The sequence below is a fragment of the Xenopus laevis genome, chromosome 7L (genome assembly GCF_017654675.1).
Source record: "Xenopus laevis strain J_2021 chromosome 7L, Xenopus_laevis_v10.1, whole genome shotgun sequence".
Classification (NCBI taxonomy): Eukaryota; Metazoa; Chordata; class Amphibia; order Anura; family Pipidae; genus Xenopus; species Xenopus laevis.
The window spans coordinates 33,833,746-33,856,235 of record NC_054383.1 but is presented as its reverse complement, the minus strand read 5'-3'; the positions used below and the strand labels follow the sequence as shown (position 1 = coordinate 33,856,235).

General features: G+C 40.4%; 1 protein-coding gene across 1 annotated transcript; it reads left to right on the top strand.

Moving 5' to 3' along the window:
• The first annotated feature begins 18,575 nt into the window (after positions 1-18,575).
• On the top strand, positions 18,576-21,057 carry drd1c.L (D(1C) dopamine receptor L homeolog). Its single transcript, XM_018225330.2, has one exon. It carries the CDS (start codon positions 19,260-19,262, stop codon positions 20,655-20,657), a length of 1,398 nt encoding a protein of 465 aa, XP_018080819.1. The 5' UTR covers positions 18,576-19,259; the 3' UTR covers positions 20,658-21,057.
• The last annotated feature ends 1,433 nt before the right edge of the window (positions 21,058-22,490 follow it).

The window sequence follows — 22,490 nt, the reverse complement described above, 5'->3', positions numbered from 1 at the left end:
CCCTCCTCTATTCACGTTCCAGTCTCTTATTTAAATCAGTGCAGGATTACTACGGTAATTTGGACCATAGCAACCAGACTGCTGAAATTGCAAACTGGAAAACTGCTGAATAAAAAGCTCAAAACCCACAAATAAAAAATGAAAACCTATTGCAAATTGTCTCAGAATATCCCTCTCTACATCATACTAAATGGTGATTCAAAGCTTTGAGTGCCATTTCAAATAAATAATACACTGTACCTTTAGCATTTCTTTGTTTTCATAAAGCAGTTCAGTGAAAATGACATGCCGTTTATTATTCTGTAAATGAGTCCTTAGTTGTCTGAGCATTTTTAGTGTACAAGATTTATATGCACTGTTACACTGTTGCTAGCAGGCAAACAATGAACACACTAATGTGCATATACTGGTATGGGACCTGTTATCCAGAATGCTTGAGACCTGGGGATTTCCAGAAAGCAGATCTTTCTGTAATTTGGAACTTCATACCTTAAGTCTACTAGAAAATCATGTAAAAACATTAAATAAACTCAACAGGTTGGTTTTGCTTCCAATAAGGATTAATTATATTTTAGTTTGGATCAAGTACAAGGTAATGTTTTAATATTATTATTTATTTCTTTTTTTAAAAAATTGTATTATTTGTATGAAATGGAGTCTATGGGAGACAGTTATTTGGAGCTTTCTGGATAACGGGCTTCCGGTTAACATACATCAAATTGTACTTCAAATACCTACATCAGGGTTAGATTAAGGCTTGTGCCATGTGTACGTTGTACAACATATGCACACTAATCATTTCCGGCGCATTTTCGCCAAAGAAAACGGCCGCCGACGTCAAAAAATGGATGCCGGCGTCAAAAACGAGACACCAGCGCCATTTCACGAATTTTTCGCCGTTTCGCGAATTTCGCGCAAATTCGCCCATCACTAATCTCAAAGTTAAAAGGACTCCTGTGCTTATATCCATTCAGTACTTGAAGAAAATGTTATTTTAACACATTTCCCTGATTTTAAATTTTCCCGGATTTTACATCATTTTTTCCTGGTCCCCTGAAAAATGTAAAATGGGGGTTCTATTGTACTTTGTAGAGCCACCTTCTGCAGCAATTACAGCTGAAAGTCGCTTCGGATAAGTCTCTATGAGCTTGCCACTGGGATTTTTCCCATTCCTCAAGGCAAAACTGCTCCAGCTCCTTCATGTTGGATGGTTTTCGCTTGTGAACAGCAATCATCAAGTCTGACCACAGATTCTCAATTGGATTGAGGTCTGGACTTTGACTAGGCCATTCCAACACATTTAAATGTTTCCCCTTAAACCACAGTGTTGCTTTAGCAGTATACTTCAGGTCATTGTCCTGCTGGAAGGTGAACCTCCGTCCCAATCTCAAATCACAGGCAGGCTGTCACAGGTTTTGCGCAAGAATATCCCTGTATTTCGCAACATCGATCTTTCCCTCAATTTGGACCAGTTTCCCAGTCCCTGCTGCTGAAAAACATCCCCACAGCATGATGCTGCCACCACCATGTTTCACTGTGGCCATGGTGTTCTTGGGAAGATGGGATGTGTTGGGTTTGTTCCAAGGTAATTGAAGACTACACAGGCACACCTCTGCAACATATTCCGGTAGTGGTCTCTGGATCAACCTCAGGGTAATGATCTCTCCTTATTCCCTCACCGCTTGGATCCCTATACTACAGGCAATATGGCCTGGGAGAGATACCTCCAATCTATCACTCCTATTTTGGAGCTCAGAACTGCTCTTATTTAGCTCAACCCTGACTATATTACACTCCTAGAGTGTACTAGTACTGGGAGCTCACCTGCCACTTTCTATTCCTCATTCACGGGTTTGCCTGGTCCCTGACTTGGACACATGACTTTCTGGGCCTTGATGTACCCAGGCTCCCCAGAGCACACCCAGCTGGATCACCATCCAGAGGCCAAAGAGGAAGAGGCGACTCCTTACACACACTATATTGCAGTGTGGCAGGAAATTGTCATTACCCCTCTTGGCCAATCACACTAAGAAAAGGGAGGGGCCTTAAAGCCATAGGGGCAGATTAAACCCCTATGGGCCCCTACATGTGTGTGTGTGTTCGTAGAGCTCTTATGTGTATGTGGTATAGTTTTGTAAATCATACCAGAGCGGAAGTTATGGGATAACATGCAGAAAACAGATATATATTCCAAAGTTTGTCACAAAGAAATCCACAAGTCTATGAAGAGATTATAAAAGCGAACTTTCCCTTTAAATTATACTCTAATGTTGCAAATAAAAGTAATCTAATCAACTTTCCAACAGTTTTTTGTAGGTATTTAAAAAAAAAAAAGAGATCATTAGCCTAAAAGAACATTTTCAATGTTAAATCCTTATGGCAGTACCTTTATAAAAATCTTTTTATGTTAAAGGGCAAGTAAAGGCTAGTTCACTTGGGGGTGTTTTATTTTCCTGGGGCAGTGCATTTTATTCCATAAAAAAAAGAACCAGCCCTTATATTGGTAGCTAGGGTTGCCACCTGGCCGGTATTTTACCGGCCTGGTTAGTAAAAATTATGGTTGATCCCAATATTATTAATAGGGAAAAAAAGATAAATATATAGGAAGGCCGGTATTTTTTTCCGGCTATTGGCAGCCCCCCGATTTCTTTGTCCTGTAATGTAACGGCTCAGCATCTTTGTCAAAGATCAGGTTTGCTGGCAGCATGTGGGTTACTTGAATCAGAGCCTTCGACTTTCAATAGGTGATTTCTTGGAGCTGTTCGGCCATGCCCCCATATTATCAACCATGACCTGTTGTGTTACAATACAACTGCACCTTCTGCTTACCTCCAGGGACATGTGCAGAATATATGGAAGAGTCGACAGCTGTGCCTTATTTTGCAACTGATATTTTCAATGAGATGCTGCTCTGTCTATTATTTCTCTGTAGATTTTTATCCCTGTACTAAAAGCTGAAGGGGAAGAGCTGCTTTCCTCCAGCCCACTGTTTTTCCATTTAATGAATAGAATAGGAAGATCTAGAATATTTTCTATTATAGTCGCTTACCTCAAACCATGGGCTTGCGTTTGTCTTTCCTGAAAAACACAACTCCCCAGCTACTATTATAGTTAGTGTCATGCCACCATCTGCCCCGAAAGAATGTCTGTCAAGTTCTGATTTTGCTTACTGCACATGTACACAGACCAGCCACAAGGGATCCCTGGGAGATGATGGCATTTACTTGTATAGTATATTTTAGTAAAGAGGAGCATCACCCGAGTCTGAGGTAACCAATTGTAATCACTGTGGGTTGCCAAAAAATGTGTCACCCCCGTTATTACCATTTCCTTCAGCTTTAATTTTTAAATCCAAAGTGGACCAACGTTGCATAATATTAATCAGTGAACAATGTTTCTTTTAACTGGAAAAGTGTTTGAAAGTGTTTGAAAGTCACATGAGAATAATGATTTGTATTCAGTGAAAGAGCTAAATATTACATTTTGCTAAAACTAGTGCTGTGGTATGGCTGCTTCACAGGCCGTATCCTGGACTGGGTCCATTGCTAACAGCCCCTATTGTTAGGCAATATCACTGCATTGGCTTAATTCCCCTCTTATAACGGGCGATGAAAGCTGAAGACCAGAGGCAGGAGCACTAAGGTAACCAAGGCTAGCTAAGTTATTACATTTCAGTCAGTATATTTAAAGTAAAGACGAGTACCAGTAGAATCAGTGTGGAGGAGCAGCGTGTGGGAGGAATGACTTCACTCTCTCTGGTATTTCTTCTCATCACTGACTCGAGAGCCGTGACTTTTTATAGGCCCTTTGGAAGCATCCTCTCTGTGGTTTCCTGTATCATCCTCACTGGTTTTGTTTGGTAAATCTGGGTTTCTGTGTGATTGTGCCTTCTGGATTTGCAACTGGATTCTCTGCTTCCCTGACATATTGAAGTTTGCATGTGATTATTATGATCTTTCTTGTTTCCTGTTTCTCATTTGGTATTTACGTCATGTCTTAGGGCAGTGATCCCCAACCAGTAGCTCATGAGTAACATGTTGCTCTCCAACCCCTTGGATGTTGCTCCCAGTGGTCTCAAAGCAGGAGCTTATTTTTGAATTCCAGGCTTGGAGGCAAGTTTTGGCTGCACAAAAAACAGGTGTACTGCCAAACAAAGTCTCAATGTAGTTTGACAATCCACATAGGGGCTACCAAATGGCCAATCACAGCCCTTATTTGGCACCCCAAGAACATTTTTCATGCTAGTGTTGCTCCCCAACTCCTTTTACTTCTGAATGTTGCTCGCAGGTTCTAAAGGTTGGGGATCCCTGTCTTAGGTTTAATAATAATTAGGTTTAATAATAATATGAGATAAATTTGAGTTTTAGTAAATAACCTCTTAATTGTGTAGCCTTACAGAGCTTTTGTTTTTTACATTGGGTCAATAGGCCATATTTGAAAGTTGGAAAGAGTGAGAGGAAGAAGGCAAATGATAATAATAATAAAAATAATAAAGACCAATTGAAAATTTGCTTCAAATTGGCCATTCTATAACATACATAAATGTGAACCACACCTTTAATACAAAAAAAATGGAACAGTCTGTTTCAGGTCATTTCTAAGAACGTAATCATGGGGTAAATTAATTAAAATTTCAAATAATTGATGCTGTAGGAAAATTGTGCTGTTGTCAAAATAGGGTTAAAGCACACCTCCACTGGGAGGCAATGCGGAATAGGAGCCAAATATAGAATCTGATTTAGTTTTCATTTTTTCCATTTTTGTTTTGTATATTTGTTTTTAGGTATTGAATGTGGTAGTGAGAAGCTGCTTCTACAAGATAAGTGGACTATGTGCAAAATGAAAACAAATCGCTGTTGTGTAAATATTTTATCTCACGTAACTAACTGTATCACATAGGTGCCCACTAGATGGTGGTATGTTACAAACTATAAATAAATAGTACGCGCAACATGTGTGGTTATTTTGATGAAGGGTCAATGTGGACCTGAATCCTTGCTATAATGGTCTATGCTAATTAAACAAATAAAGGAATTTTAACCATATAAAAATATTATTTTGCTGTGGTGTCCAGAATCCAGAACATGAATTGCAAGATAGACATGTACCTAACACCTGCATTTACAATGAGGTACATACAGGGGTCCTTTTGTGCATTGTGACTATTGCCACCTGTCCGGTTTTGAGCCAGACAGGCCATTTTCTATATAGACAGGTTTTCCAGGTTTTCCAGAGATTGACATAGCAATTGGCCATTCACCGATTGCCACATCATAACCCCACCCCTGACGACACTGTCCCGACCCCAGTGTGTCACGGCCCAGCCTTCCACAGATTTCTTTCGGGAAAAGGTGGCAATAATAGTTGAATCACACAGGTATACAATGCAAACCAATATTTATTCCTCTGGTATTCGCATGTGGATAAAACATGGTGAACTGCAGGTGTTTTCCACTAGGTGTTTCCGCAAATGACCAGGTTTATGTCCACTATATGTATGTAGTTTTTCTTAGGATAAAATGGTGCAGTCTCAAGGATATATTGATATTTTAAATTGCTTCATAATAAAATGTATCTGGAAAACAAGTATGTGGAAAATATATTTATTCCTTAGTATCCATTCTCCTTTGAATAATAATAAAGATGTTCTAATTAAATCACAACAGACAGCACAAAGCATTTGCACCAAATGCCCAGTCAAACATGAAATCATTGTGGTACATTCATAAATATACAATAAATGCAAATTACTCCCACAGCACCCCCAATTAAGTGTATAATGGATTTATCAAAAAATCATGGCAACAGAATGCAACTATCATTATCCAAGTAAACAACAATTCACCTAAATTAGTATTGTGTTTGCAAGTTCAGTCCTTAAAAATGTAAAGTCACACTTTCCATTGAGACAAGTAGTTAGATATAGGGGCCCATTCACTAAGTTCGAGTGAAGGAATAGATTAAAAAATACTTCGAATTTCCTTGGCTACTTCGACCATCGAATTGGCTACTTCGACCTTCGACTACGACTTCGAAACGAACGATTCGAACTAAAAATCTTTAGACTATTCGACCATTCGATAGTCGAAGTACTGTCTCTTTAAGAAAAAACTTCGACCGCCTAGTTCGCCACCTAAAAGCTACCGAAGTCAATGTTAGCCTATGGGGAAGGTCCCCATAGGCTTTCCAAGTTTTTTCTGATCGAAGGATAATCCTTCGATCGATGGATTAAAATGTAATCGTTTAAATCGAATTGTGCAAAATCCTTCGACTTCGTTATTCGAAGGATTTTAATTCGCCAGTCGAATATCGAGGGTTAATTAACCCTCGATATTCGACCCTTAATACATCTGCCCCATAATGCGATTTTCACCACAAGGAAGGCACTGTACTTCCTTCAAACGATAGTGTTATAGGATCAACACAAGGCTGAAGCTCATATAACATATTACCATATTTATACCAGCAATATGAGCACATTTTATAACAAAACCTTATATTGAAATGTACTGTATTCTTCAGAGTTGCTAATCTGGCTTTAGTGCTTAATGATATGGAAAGAAATGCAACCTTAGGGAACTTGGGTCTTTTTTTTTTTTAAAAAAGTAAGAATCTTAGCAAATGGCAGTTAATTAACTGTACTTAATTTCCCCAAGCTGAAGCAAAAAGCCACCTCTCAGGGGACTTACAAATAAAAACAGAAAAGGGAATTCACTGTAACATTGATGTCTGGGCCCTTAATCTATTCTGAAATCTATACCTTTACCTAAAAGCGTCAGCCCTTCCAGAGCCAAGTCCAGGTTGCAGACAAATGTAATGATTAGCGCATTGATGTGTGGATGGGAACATTGCTCCTATAATCAATTCTTAGTGTGTTCTTTGTGAGCGCGCTGACTGCTTGCTATAGTTTGGCACATGCTTTTGCATGGTTTATGTTAGTCAAGTGTTACAGATACAGAACTAATGGGATTCTGTAACAAAAAGAATAGCCCTTGGCTCACATCTAAATGCACATCATTCACTGTATACAATAATCACACCTGCTGAACTTATATGACTAACAATTCATAAAAATTATATCTATACTTCTAAGGCTAGATTTCAGCAGCTCCAATCTCTCTCCCCCCCCCCTCCCACTTTGTTTTTCATTCTCCAATTGCCTCAATACATCAGTACACAATGGTTCCAGCAGGAGATGTCCTTAAAAAAAAAGCTACATTGGTGTGGGACTCATCATGGAAACTGATGTCAAGATCAGCAGTTGATCTCACAACAATCTGCATGGAAGCAACATATCTAAATGTATATATCCTGGCAGTGGAATGCTTTTCATACACCTTGAAAACAAGTTTAAAAATGATTTAATTCATGTAATAATGTTTTGGCCGCTTCATTTTCCCTTCTACTTCATTGTTTGAGTGTCCCACATTGCCCTGCTTGCCTTTGGTTCTTTTCAGCTCCCTGCTTCTTTACAAAAAATACAAGAAGGCCATGCATTCCACTGTGGAACACAAAACCATCTTGGATTTTTTACAGGAACCAGACAGAGGGAGGCGGAGAGAAAGACAAGCAGCAATGGAGAAGCAGGAAAGAAGAACTTTGGTGTTGGTATTCTGTTTCTGCAAGTGTAGGTGAGGAAATGCTTTCACTCCATCATTTTCATCTTACTGAAATGTCTGGGTTAATAAAGTGATATTTTGCCATTTCTACAGTGATTATACTGTCAAGTCTGTGCTTTATATGCAGATGATCCATTTCCTGCAGTAATTATACTGGCATGTCTGGGGTTAAAATGCCATTATCTGGTGCATCTTGGGTTAATATGCAGATTATCCATTTTTCAAAGTAATGTACTGGCTTATCTGGGGTTAATATACGGATTATCCATTTTCTGTAGCAACTATACTGGCATGTCTCGGGCTAATATGTGGATTTTCCATTTTCTGTAGCATAAATCCTGGCAAACCTGAGGATAATATGCAGATTTTCTATACAAATGATACTGGAATTCCTTGAACAAAATGCCCAATATATATTTGAATAAGTGATTATTTTGGCTTGTCTGTAGGGATGGGCGAATTTTACCCGTTTCGCCAAAAATTTGCCGCCGGCAAAATGTCGCGACACCCATTAAAGAGATAGGGGTATATTTATCAAAGAGTGAAGTTAATAGTGAAGTTCCGCCACTAGAGTGAAATGCCGCCACTCCCCATTCATTTCTATGGGATTTTTAAAGGCGTATTCATCAAAGGGTGATCTTTCACATTCACCCATTGATAAATACGCCTTTTAAAATCCCATAGAAATGAATTGAGAGCTGCAGAATTTCACTCTAGTGGCGGAACTTCACTCTTTGATAAATTTACCCCAAGGGCGTCAAAAACATTTTGTTGCGTGGCGAATAGTCTATGGGCATCATTTTTCGCCCATCCCTACTTGTCTGGTGTTAAATTGCTTGTTATCTATTTTCTGTAGTAATTATACAGGCACATCTGGGGTATGTTTTGGTAAAATTGTTGTGGTATTTAGGGGTTTGTTCCCAAAGTTCACGTAGCCAAGAAATTTTACACAGCAGATTTTGATGGTCTATACACACTACTTAAATAGCCCCACTAGATATACAATTATTTAAGCTGTGAGCAACTTTATGGGCTTTGCCAACAAATTGATTTCCTACAAACTTCGCACCTAGTTATTTCATACAGGTTTAGTCTTAGAAAAAAGGTAGTTTTTACATAATGACTTTGCCCCCCACAGAAAATTTCTGCGGATGCCCACGGTACCATTGAATGTGTCCTTGCCCTAACTACACTTCATAAAAATGAAAGGACACCATCATTAATTTGTGTTGATAAATGAGTTTATTATGCAACTGCTTACTGCTTGAGTTTTATGGACCATATAGTTAATGAAATATCTGCTTAATCAAGCTTATCGTTTGCCCAGCGTTGGGATCTTTGAAAGTACATGTATAATTCATTGTCTGAGATGCAAGCTAGACAATTAAAGTATGAATCAGTAGTGGTCCAGAGTCGATATAATTATCTACAATTCATTAATTGCTTCTCATCAGCATGGAAATAACTTTCAAATATATAAAATAAAACTCAGAGGATCTTTTTGTGTTGAAGGACAATCAACAAATTGCTTAAAGGGCTTGTTCACCTTTACATTAACATTTAGTACATTAGTACATGCAGAGAGTGTTATTTTGAGACTATTTGCAATTGGTTTTAATTTTTTTTTTTTTTTGTTGGTTTTGAGTTATTTAGCTTTTTATTCAACAGCTCTCCAGTTTGAAATTTCAACAATCTGGTTGCTAGAGTCCCCTAGCAACCATGCATTGATTTGAATACGAGATTGGAATTTGAATAGGAGAGGCCTGAATAGAAAGCTGAGTCATAAAAAGTAGTAATAACAATATATCTGTAGCCTTACATTTTGAAGGTAAGATAAGGGTAGGGTAAGTGACCTCCATTGGAAAGCTGGAAAGAGGCAGAAGAAAATTTGCTTAGAATAAGCCATGCAATAGCTTTATTTATTGAAAAATGAATTTCACCTCTTGCCTCACATAACTAGAACAATTTTAGAAGCTAAACAATTATGTATTGCAAATTGTATGAGTACAAAGACATTAATTGTTGTGTGTGATTACACTGACCATTACAATTACTGTTTTTCTATGTATATTTCCTATATTAGTACATTTATATCAGGCCAATAAATAACATTTAATGACAGATAGCAACCTAACGCTTTAGTTAAGGGAAACAAATATGCCTAATTTATTGTTATACAATGTACTTAATACCTACACAGCCCAGCAAAGCTCCATTTTTATAAGTCTCCATTTTCACAAGTGTTAAATGTGTTGACACAATATTCTCTTGCAAATTGGTGATGGCTGACCCGAAACCCATGGGTCAAGCACAAGCCCGGACTGGCAATCTGTAGGTTCAGGCAAATGCCAGAGGGACTGCTATAAGGTGCCATAGAAAGTCAGTATTTAGCGGGCTGGTGCGGGCTGATTGGGCCTATGTGTACCTGAAATGCCAGGGCCTATTTTAATTCTCAGTCCGGACTGACTCAAGCAGGTTCTGGCCAACTTTCATATAAGATTGACGGGTCGGCTTCTGCCTCCAGCAACCTCTATTTATAGGTGTGCGCCTGCCCCATTCCCTTTTGTGACATCAGAGATAGGCGGGTCAGGCTAGGTGTGTAAATAGAACTGCCGCACTGAGTTGGGTAGGGTTCAGGTTGGGAGGGCTCAGGTCTGGTTTTTGCCAACCTGCACATAACTATTGCAAATGTTCCATTTGTCACCCATTCTTACCAGTTTCATTACTAGAGTGGAAAAAGAGCCCATGTATTGGGTAGTCCAAGAGTTAGCGACTGTTAGTGGTCCAAAATGTATGGGTTGACCTGGCACACTTCACCTGTAATGAGTCACAGGTAGGTAGCAGGCTTAACCCATACCTTCTGGTTAAGTAAAACACTCCTCCCTGTCTCTCCAGTGATGCTGGTCTTCACTTATCCCAACCACCCCCCCTCCTCCCTTCCCCGGAGAAGCAACCACAATGCTCTATCCACTTTTGAGATTAGTTAATAGGGCAGGGGAGCTGCTGGTAGTAGAATATTGGATGGAGTTGAGAGGGGAGGGTAATGGTACCACAGATTGTAAATACAGTATGTCTGCCCATGTATCCTTTATGCCTGTGCTTCCCAATGTATACATGGGAGGAAGTTTTTTACTCTGCAAGTCCAGGAGATCTTGTTCCTACTGAAGACTGTGGCAAAAACAAGCTAAACAGATTAACCAATACCAGGGTCGGACTGGGCAGGAAACCAGGAAAAAACCTGGTGGGTCCCGTCTATTTTGGGCCCTGCTGGCCCAGACCCGCTCCCTGCACTCCCTCTCCAAACCCCCCTTCCAGACACTGACAGCGATTCTGCACAGTAAAAATTTACTTGAGGGGGAGGGGAGGGCCAGCGGGTGCGGCATAGAGAGGACATTGTGGCTGGGGGGACCCAGGGGATGGTGTGGGGAGCCCGTAAAGCTGCAGGCCCAGTGGGCCCTGAGCCTTCCAGTCCAACGCTGGCCAGTACATCCCTTATAAAAAATAATAAATAAATAATTTATTCTAAATCTTTTTTATTGCATATTTGCTTGTTAAATTCTTTTTTATTGGAAGTTCAATAAAACATATGATTAGTTACAGGTTTACATGGTCTAGTACATCATTTTTCACACCCGTTATCATCTTTTGATAATATTCTGTCACCAATAATGTAGACATAATTTCCTTTACTGATCTATGCCTTGTTATCTACAAAAGGCATGTCGTTTTTAGATATAGTATGCTATTATAGAAATTACCATAAAGAAAATGCTTTTTAATCAGTATGGTAAACAGGAAAAAGTAATTATATGTTCCATTGTTATAACAAGATGCTGCTCTGGCACTTGACAAAGCACAAACTAACCTCTAAGCATGGTGCAAGATACTGCTTCACACTGTGCTACGATTTTTTAATTATTAAGGTAGAACATAACTCAACAAAGAATTAGTCCAGAAATACCACACCTTATGTTTTGGGCTTCTGCGTCTGTCCAAGCTCACCTTTAGTGGTGAAGATCTTTGCCTTCGAAGAGTCTCTCAGTAGTTCTCCATGGGGCCACTTACAGGTACCAGTGGGGCAAGAGCATGGATGTCATTGGTGGGCCCCCACTGATACTACCCTCAGGTGAACTTGAAAATAATTAGACAGGTAATAAAATAAAATATAGAAAGGATACCCAAAGTACTGGAAAAAAAACACACAAGCAGCAACAATATTACAACCTACCTTTATGACCCCTTTGAGTATGTTGTAATTCTCTTAATGAAGGGTCTATCTTTTGTGGGGGGAATGCTTCATCATGTCAAGCTACAGGTAAGTGGTGCCCAAGAGAAGGCCTCCCACCATGAGGACATGGCTGGCATTCATGAGAAAAAACGATCACCCACTACCGTGATGAGCAGGTGTGGCGATTTACTTCACAATAGTGATGAGTGGGACTGGACTTCAGCCAGCCCAAAAGCTGTAATTACAGAATGCTGAACTAGGGGAAGTAAAAAAAAAAGTACATGCCTTGCGCCCACCCCCATTCTGCACTAGTCACAACAGAAGTAACCCTAGTTTCAGCCCTCTTTTGTCCACTTATGGACCAATTTACAATATACAGTATACATTATAAAAAAATACCAAATTTCATGCTCATCATATTGCACCTGTGTTTTGTGCAGCAATTTACATTTTTTCATAAATAACAAACCCCTGTACTCATATAACAAACAAGAGTTACAGAATAATAATGGGATCAGAGGGCCCTGCTCACAAGAGCTTACTGTGATAACTCACCCTGGTGGTCTAGTGGGTAGGTGGAGATACCCACCACGCCTCCGGTGGGGACGCTTGCCACATGGTGATGCTATCTCTTCGTTGCCGGTTTCTCCTATGTCGCGTGTGGCGCGCACTTCCAGGTTTTATGTGTCGCTAGCGCCATGACGTCATCGCATTTTGGATCGAACTTTGAATATTTGAATTGGCTGGAAATCATTGCCCGTTGTTAGGTCTAACTTGCTTAGTATCTGGGTGCAATTTCTGTCTGTTTGTTTCCAGTTTTGATCCATGCCTGCCTGACTATTCTGAACTCTGCCAATCAAGACCCTTGCCTACCTGACTATTCTGAACTCTACTGATATTGACCATTCAGTGGGGTAACTAGTTGTTACTGGGCCCCATAGCAAATTCAATTTAGGGCCCCAAAATATTTATAAGTTGGCCTATTTTACCAAGATATATTAAAATTGCTAATTAGGGTCTCACTGGGCCCCCTACACTCCTGGGCCCCCCTGCAACCGCAGGGTCTGCTTCCTCTATAGTACCGCCCCTGTGACCATTGCCTGCCTGACTATTCTTTGAACGCTGCCTGTACCGACCCCGACCTGATTGACCTTGCTTGAACTCCGCCTTTATGGACCAATGCCTGTCTGACCCTGCATGAACTATGCTTTTCATCTACTCCTTGGAACCGTGGAAACCTTGGAAACGCACATGCCTCTTTGCTTGTTCAGAACATCTGCTTTGCTCCTCTCATTTTAAGACCTGGCGACATCTGAGTAGCTGAGGGCTCCTCCCGAGGCAAAAGGCGGCTGCTACAGTGGGAAGATTGAGCCATGACCAGGGAGCTTAGCACTTGTTCTGGATTTAAGGAGCCGTACGTGACACTTACATTTGACAGACATGCTTGAAGTTTAATAAAGTGAGCAATTCACTATTTTGATGTTACATAAATAGGGCCTAGGGTTCCCTTAGTCTCTGACTGGTTCCTATGCTCTGTAGAATAACTTTAAGAGAAATATTTATTCCTTTATGCCAATGTTCCTTCTCACATAATTTTCTTTGTATTATCTATTTTTGAAAGCCCTGACTGTATAGATTAGAAGGGAGGATATCTGTATCCCTCTTGAAGATTAATGAGACCAAATCATTCTGTATCATTCATTATATACAAATACTAATTAATACAGTAGACAAAGAGGGTTTTGCTTTTTAAGATTTTCCGTCTGACACTGGATAAACCTTGATGTGTTATTTTTATGTTTCTTATAGAAAACCAAAACACAACCAAAATATGGAAGTTTTAATCTCCTAACAGCATGCTGTCAGGGCCCGGTGCTAAAGGTTTAAGAGTTGCAATGTTCCCCTACACCTGTCCCTTTGTGTCTCCTTTATTTGTGATCAGAGTGTCATACCCATAGGAGCTTACATTCTAGAGAAATCCAAACCTTGTGAAAAAGTGAAAGAAAGAACTCAGCAAAAAGATTAAGTTGATGACTGTATCTGTCTTTGTGCCTTTAACAATTAAAAATATTGTATTCAATATGTTAACTATCTTTGCTACAACCAGTAAGAGAGTGGCTGGGGAGGAGGGGGTTTTCTTATTAGATATAGAGCCTGCAGTCCGGGCCCCCCTTTTCCCTGGGCCCCAATGCGACTGAGGGGTCTGCTTCCTCTATAGTTACACCATGGGCTGCAACATGTTTCATTTATCCTTTGACAGCAATTTTACACACACTTTACACTTTGAGATGATGGTATTAGCTCTAATACCATAGCTTTAAACCATTAAATCACTGCATTTCAAGTCATCGTTTATACATCTGTCTCATATATGTACAATAAGCATTAATATTCAATTGCTGTTAAGATCATCAGAGCTCATGCTAAATGTACATTAGAAAAATAGTAGTTTGTTACAGTGACTACTCATAGAAGAGTAAAGAGGGGAACCCTTGTGCAGGACTGGGGCAAGTTTATTTTAGGAATGTCATCTGGGGCCACAAGCCTTCTGGGGCATTAGCAGAGTATGAATCTCATTTAATTTGTACTTTGCCCCCCCTCATTGGCAGGGTCAGACTGGGCCGGCGGGACACCGGGTAAAAAACCCAATGGGCCCCCGGCTCTTGTGGGCCCCGCCAACCCAGATCCATGATTTGCCGGCTCCTTCCTGCCACAAACGTCGGAAAAACATAGTGCGCGTGTGGGGGTTCCGGAGGGGGGCCCTGGACAGCACCCCTGGTGGGCCCCCCAGTCTGACCCTGCTTATTGGAGTGTGACTTTGTGTTTGGAGAGTTATTCAAGTGAAATTCCTTGTTGGTTTAGTTCCATGCTGATAAATATACAAATGCTAAAAGCTAAACATCTCAGATCATGTGAGCCAAAATGATTTTGTTTAATAAAATTAATCTGCAATCAGTGCAGCCCAGCAACTTTTGAAGTGCCCCTGATTTTTCACATGACCTGGCTACCTTAGGTTAGTGCAACACTGGGTAGATTATCCAGTTTATGACATGTTTAAGGGATGTAGGGACCCCCAGGGTCGCTTTAGATCCCCGCAGGTTCAGTTCCCTTAGTTGCTGGGCAGAAGGGAATGTAGGTGCATTTGCATATGGATGCTATTAGCAGGCTGACCACTTCCTGCCTCACTTTAGTATAGTGCTGGGAAAGGACTGGCACTTCCTCTTTGCCTTCCACCTTAGGAAGAGGGTGGATGTCTGCTTTGTGCCTGGGCATGGGTCCAGTTAAGTCGGGATACAGGGCCCCGTGAATGAGGCATTAGATAGTGGCAGGTGTAACTCCCGTAACAGTACATTCTAGGAGTATAAGTCAGTAAGGGTTGAGCTAAAAAGGACAGTTCTGAGCTCCAACATAGGAGTGCCAATTTGGAGGTATCTCTCCCAGGCAGGGGTGTAACTACAGAGGAAGCAGACCCTGCGGGTGTAGGGGGGCCCAGTAGGTATAGGGGCCCCATGACGCCCTACTTCATGTACCGTTTCAATACATATTGGTAAAACTGGTGAACCTCTAGACATTTTGGGGGCCTGAAAAATAATTTGCTGCGAGGCCCAGTAATATCTAGCCATGCCACTGCTCCCAGGCCATATTGCCTGTAATGCAGGTATGGGACCCTAAGTCTACTAGAAATTCATTTAAATATTAAATAAACCCAATAGGCTGGTTTTGCTTCCAATAAGGATTAATTATATCTTAGTTGGGATCAAGTGAAAGCTACTGTTTTATATAAAAGGAAATCATTTTTTAAAATTTGGATAAAATGGAGTCTATGGGAGACAGCCATTCCGTAATTCGGAGTTTTCTGGATATCGGGTTTCCGGATAAGGGATCCTTTACCTGTATAGGGATCCCAGTGGAGAGGATTTCCACGAGGTGATCCAAGCCACTACGGGGTGTGTCGCAGAGGTGAAGTGAGATTCCAAGTCTGTCCCCAGGGGAGTGTCAGCCGGTGTTATGCTCTGCGTGTGATATTACCTGTACCACTTGCCTCAGAGAAACTGTGCTGCGAGTAAACCCTTTGAATGTTAAATAAACCCTTTTTTTTTGTTGTTTGCAAAAACCTCTGTCTTTTTGTTTCTGCATAGCAGCAAGAGAAGTGTAGTTGCACAACAAATGTACCTCCACCCAAATCCATTAAAGGGGTTGTCCACCTTTAAATTGACTTTTAGTATGATGTAAAGAGCGATATTCTTTGCAACTGGTTTTAATTTTTTACTATATAGCAACTCTCCAGTTTGCAATTTTAGCAGTCTGGTCCAAATGGAATATGAATAAGAATTGGCCTGAAACATGAGCAATAATAATAAATGTGTAGACTTACAGAGCATTTGTTTTTAGATGGGGGTCAGTGACCCCTATTTCAAAGATGGAAAGAGTCAGAAGAAAAAGGCAAATAATTAAAAAAAAAAAACGATAAAAAGTAATGAAGAAAAATTAGCGTATAGGTGATACACCCATCTAAATCTATCTCCTATAAACTTACTTAACATGGTGATGCCAAGGACCAGATTTTATCCTACCACCTCATTAAGACCCTCTTAATTGAACAATTTTTCACTCAACCACTCTGTTCCTATCTGACAACTGAATACATAAAGCTGAATTTTATAAAGGTTTCTCTCCTGGCACAAATGTCTTTTCTAATGTTTTGGGGTTTACTTTTTAGTCTCTCATTGACTTGCTTCCTACTTCAGGCTGTGTATTAACACCAACAACAATGCACTGCATGCTTATGTTTCAAATATAAAAGTAATTTATTCATTGTCTGTCTGTATTCAGCAGAATCCTTAATGGGGACGTAGTTAACATTTAGTATGATGTAGAGAGTGATATTCTGAGACAATTTGAAATTAATTTACATTTTTTTTATTTGTGGGGTTTGAGTAGTTTTGTGTTGCTATTTAAGCAATCTGGTTGCTAGGGTCCAAATTTCCCTAGCAACCATACACTAATTTGAATAAGAGACTGGGATATGAATAGGAGAAGGCCTGAATAGAAAAAATGAGTAATAAAAAGTAGCAATAACAGTACATTTGTAGCTTTACAGAGCATTTGTTCTTAGCTGGGGTCAGTGACCCCCATATGAAAGTTCAACTAGTTTAAAACGATAAAAGAAAAATAATGAAGGCCAGTTGAAAAGTTGCTTAGAATTGGCAATTCTATAACATATTAAAAGTTCACTGAAAGGTGAAGCACCCCTTTAAGATTGTATAACTGATATTTTACTCTTAAGGGCAGAGACACACGCTAAGATTCAGGAAGATTTAGTGGCCGGCGACAAATTGCCTTTTCTTCAGACGACTAATCCCCCCGAAAAGCCTACCTGACAGCGAGAATCTAAATTGCCGGCGGGATGGCACTTAGAGTGATTCATTTTCCGAAGTCGCCCGAAATTGTCTCACAAGGAAACTTCAGGCGACTTCGGAAAATGAAGCTCCGCGAGTGCCATACCGCTGGCGATTTTTCATTATAGCTGACGGGAAGTTAGGGGAAGGCAGATTGGGGAGATTGTCGCCCAGAAGAAGAGGCGATTAGTCGCCACTCGCCAGGCGACTAAATCTCCCGAATCTCCCCATGTGCCCTTAGGGCAGGGGCACACGGGCAGATTCGGGGAGATTTAGTCGCCTGACGATTAATCGCCTCTTCTTCGGGGCCTTCCACCTGTTAAATGAAAAATTGCCTATGGCAATGGCACTAGCAGCGCTTCGATTTCCGAAGTTGCCTCACGGGGAAACTTCGGGCGACTTTGGAAATCAAAGCGGCGCAAGTGTATTGGCGCAGGCGATTTTTCATACTACCAGGGTGAAGGCAGGTTGGGGAGATTGTCGCCCCAAAGAAGAGGCGATTAGTCGCCAGGCGACTAAATCTCCCCGAATCTGCCCGTGTGCCCCTGCCCTTAACCCTTACAAGACTCATCTATTTAAGTGGTTTACTCTTTGACTACTTTCCACTTATATTACCCAAAACATTATCCACCTTCCCACCCCAGGGTGTCATTTATCTCATTCTCTGCCAGGCTTTGGTCCCAAGACTCAGATCACAATGTAATACTTTAGTTTGTTTGCTTAACTAACAACCATTAATTAACTGCTCTGTTCATGCTGAACAGAGATTGGTTCCTTTACAATGTTACAATTACTGTTCTTTCTTTAAGTCTTTCAACTACCATTTAATTGTTTTATTATGGTGTTCTATAACATACTGCATGCCTTAGGCTAAGGCTAAGGCCACACTAGGCGATAGCGCCGCGATTTGACTCGCGGCGACTTTTCGCCGCGACTTGACTCGCCGCGACTTTTAAGCCGCAATCGCTGGGGAAACTTTTGCGCTGGCGTCTATGGGGAATCGCGAAAAATCGCCAGCGTAAAAACACACGCGGCGATCTTTTTTCTATTGTCGCTCGAAATCGCCTAGCGAGGCAATTTCGAGCATATGCATCAATAAGGAATACAATATTGATCCAGACAGAAGTTATTCTTTATTTTTTATGTAAATAAATTCTATTAAGCAAATAAAAAAAAATGTATTTCCAGACCACAGACAGCAGCTGCTGTTCCTTCAATGAATTAGGACCCTGCAGTTTTGCTTCTCATACACAGCACAAAGCCATGCCCATAAGGCTGTCCCGATCTATCAGCATATACACACCTTGCTCTCACATGTGTTCCCCTTGATATGCTCATAGCGCTATTTTAATTCAAAACTGCTGGTGAGGATATGTATTTCTCATGGATAAACGGGAGTGCGGCAGATGTTGTGTCCAGTGCTCTGAGAACCTTAAGGAGTACAGGCTAAAGGACATGCATGAAGCTTAAAAAAGAACAGATCATTTCTTCTGCTTATTCTAACAAATGGGATATATCAGAGAAGATGTCTTTTCACACTTTTGGGCAGTGAAACGGCAAGTAGAAAGACTTAAATGTTTACTTCTTTCCCGATGAAATGATGAAGTCATTAAATGGCAGTGAACTTGTGCCGGAAAGTGGAAAATGTGATAAAATGTGCATGCATCATAATGAATTGAGGGAACGTCTGACTGTAATTTGAAATCATGCAGGGACACAGCAAATCAAACACTGCAAATGAGTTTTCTTCTTCGTTGATATGGGTATTTTTTTTCTCCTATACAAATAATAATGTTGAGCACTAGAGGCTTGATTTGAATTTACTCCAGTCTCCAATCAAATTTGCTGCTGCTTAAAGCCAGCTGAAGATTATACTGCTCCTGTGATTTTTTTGTTGTTGCTGTTGAGCTTGTAAGGATGGCCTGATCTTCAGTGGACGTCTGAGTGTATACTTGTTTTCCTTCTGCAAACCAAAGGAGCTGTAAAAAAGAAACCTTTTCTCCATTCCCCCTCATGGAAAATCTCTCTATATACAATGTAACAGTCAATGTGTTGCATGTAGATCTAGATGTGGGAAGCTCAGATTATAGCCTCCGTGCCCTGACTGGATTGCTTCTATCTCTGCTCATCCTGTCTACCCTTCTGGGCAACACTCTTGTGTGCCTAGCAGTCATCAAGTTTAGACACCTGCGATCAAAGGTAACCAACTTCTTTGTGATTTCTTTGGCCGTTTCAGACCTCTTTGTGGCTTTGTTGGTGATGCCCTGGAAAGCAGTCACTGAGGTCGCTGGGTATTGGCTCTTTGGTGCCTTTTGTGACACTTGGGTTGCTTTTGACATCATGTGCTCTACTGCATCCATCCTCAATCTCTGTATCATCAGTCTGGACAGATACTGGGCCATTGCAAGCCCATTCAGATATGAAAGAAAAATGACACAAAGAGTGGCTTTTATTATGATTGGCGTAGCCTGGACTTTATCTATTCTGATATCATTCATACCTGTCCAGCTTAGCTGGCATAAATCCCAGGAGGCAGACAAGGAACTAAAAGCCATAAATCATACAGAGAACTGTGATTCCAGCCTGAATCGGACATACGCCATATCCTCTTCACTTATTAGCTTCTATATACCTGTTGTTATCATGATTGGTACATACACCAGGATCTACAGAATTGCTCAAACGCAAATAAGGAGAATTTCCTCTTTAGAAAGAGCCGTGGAGCATGCACAGAGTGCTCATCCCGACTGTGTTAATGAAAACTCACTGAAAACTTCTTTTAGGAAGGAGACCAAAGTACTAAAGACCTTATCCATCATCATGGGGGTCTTTGTTTTCTGCTGGCTTCCATTTTTTGTCCTCAACTGTATGATCCCTTTCTGCCATATGAGTCTTCCAGGTCAAAATGAACCAGAGCCCCCATGTGTTAGTGAAACTACATTTAATATATTTGTGTGGTTTGGATGGGCCAACTCATCACTGAACCCTGTTATTTATGCTTTCAATGCTGACTTCAGGAAAGCCTTTACTACTATCCTGGGATGCAATAGATTCTGCTCAAGCAACAACGTAGAGGCTGTCAATTTCAGCAATGAACTAGTGTCCTACCACCACGACACAACTTTTCAGAAGGATATCCCTGTCACCTTCAATAATTCTCACCTCCCCAATGTAGTGGACCCAGACCAAGAAGTCTTAGAAGCAACGTGTTTTGACAAAGTTTCAGTTCTATCTACTTCACATGGGACCAGAAGTCAGAAGAATTTGCATTTGCCTGCTGGTGTTCAGTTTGAATGCGAGGCAGAAATTACTTTGGAGACTATTACCCCATTTACATCTACTGGACCCCTTGAATGTCTCCCACAGCTAGTTGCTGATGAGGATAGACAATATACCACAAAACTCTACTAAACCAATGTTAGCTGCCTATTGAAGCATGTGTTACAAATACTGTTATAGTGTCTGTTAACAACATAGCATCGGAAATAAAATATGTTTATATGGAAACAAGCTCACTGGTAAGATAATAAACTAGAAATGAATAAATGCATTGTTTCACATAGCAATTACTTTACAATTGGTTGGATAGATTGGACATTATTGAACTCATAAACAGTATAGCTGTGCCTATTTAAATGTAGCTTTCTTTGTATAACCTGTCTAATGTGTGTATAACTGCAATAAGAACACCCTATATAGGGTAACTGATGAATGATGACACTCAGCTCAGGGATTCGACTCAATGCACCAATAACACACATTTTTCCAGTGGCAAGATATTATTCAACCCATTAAATTACTTTGTTCAATAGAATGTGGCCATATAGTCTATGAAATAATACAAACGCTGCATGAAATGTGATGGGCTTTATATCCCTATCCAGGCATTCTTGTCACATCTTCTGATCTTCATTTATAAGTGAGCTTTAGTAATGCCTCTACTGATCATATCATTCAGAAAATCATAAAAATTATTTCACTTGGAAATAAAAAGAAGCTGTCTTATTCTAACCTTAAACATTTATATATTGATGTGGTTGTATAATATAACTTATCATACTGTCATCATATAAATATGTGAACTTAAAGCTTCACCATACAAAAGTTTCCTCTTTAAGTAATTGCATACCCATCTGCTGTGTACCTTTTATTTTCCTCTCTGGTTTTTATTGACTCACCATATCAGAGCAAATGAGTCACCCCTTGCTTTGCTTTTTCTACGCAGCCAATCTGTATTTCATTTAGAAAGTCCTTAAAATGTCTTTTACATTTCCAGGCAGGGTCTTACACCGTAGTGGCAGCCTAATGATATGAATCTTGTTTTACATTTCATTAAATTGTAAAATGATATTTGCATCAATATTCTTAAATTCCACTTAAGATAAGCTGCGTGATTAGGTAGATGTTCAGTCTAACAGACCTTACTAACATTGTTTGCATCTGGAAGCATTTTGACTTGATGCTTATTAAAGAGATCAGAAAATAACCCTTTTTATTATCAATCATAACATTTTCTATGAATGCTATTTATAATTTTGCCATAAAAGTATTTGCTTAATGCTTTTACATTACCTTTCTTACTACCATATTCCAATATGAGGGGGATGCCACAGGGGCGATCCCGTTCATTTTGACACCCCCCACCCCTCCCCACGGCACTCAACTTTTCTGCGCCTGAGGGGGTCAGGGTCGGTCCACGACGTGCCGGAGGGGGTCGGGGGCAGTCCACGTCATGTCGGGGGGGGTTGGGGGTGGTCCACTAATTGCACTCTCTGCACTAGAAGAGCCACATTTCCGGGTTGAAAAACGGAAATTCGGCTCTTAGTTACCAGGAGCAGCATTTTTGCTTCCCCTGGCAACCATGGGGACTCTACCGCCTGAGGCGAGTGTCTCAACTCGCCTTATTGGTGGAGAGTCCCTGGGCTGCCATATTTGTGCAACATTAGTCCGTTAGCATTAGAAACTCTAACTGACAGGTTACAGGGACAGTCATGTTGGCAAAACAGTCAGGTTTAGGAACTTCAAGTGACAATTGCTTACAAAAGCAAAGCTTTCAATGAAAAATGATCAACATAACCTATAGGTAACTTCTAACGTAGATTAATATTTTGAAAAGAAACATTTTAGTGTCAGTATCACTTTAAGTCAAATACTGGTGTAAGAAACAAGGTAAAAAGCCATCCTGTTGGGTGATAAGAAACAGGTGATGTACAAGCCCACCCGATACAGACCCTCTATGGTATC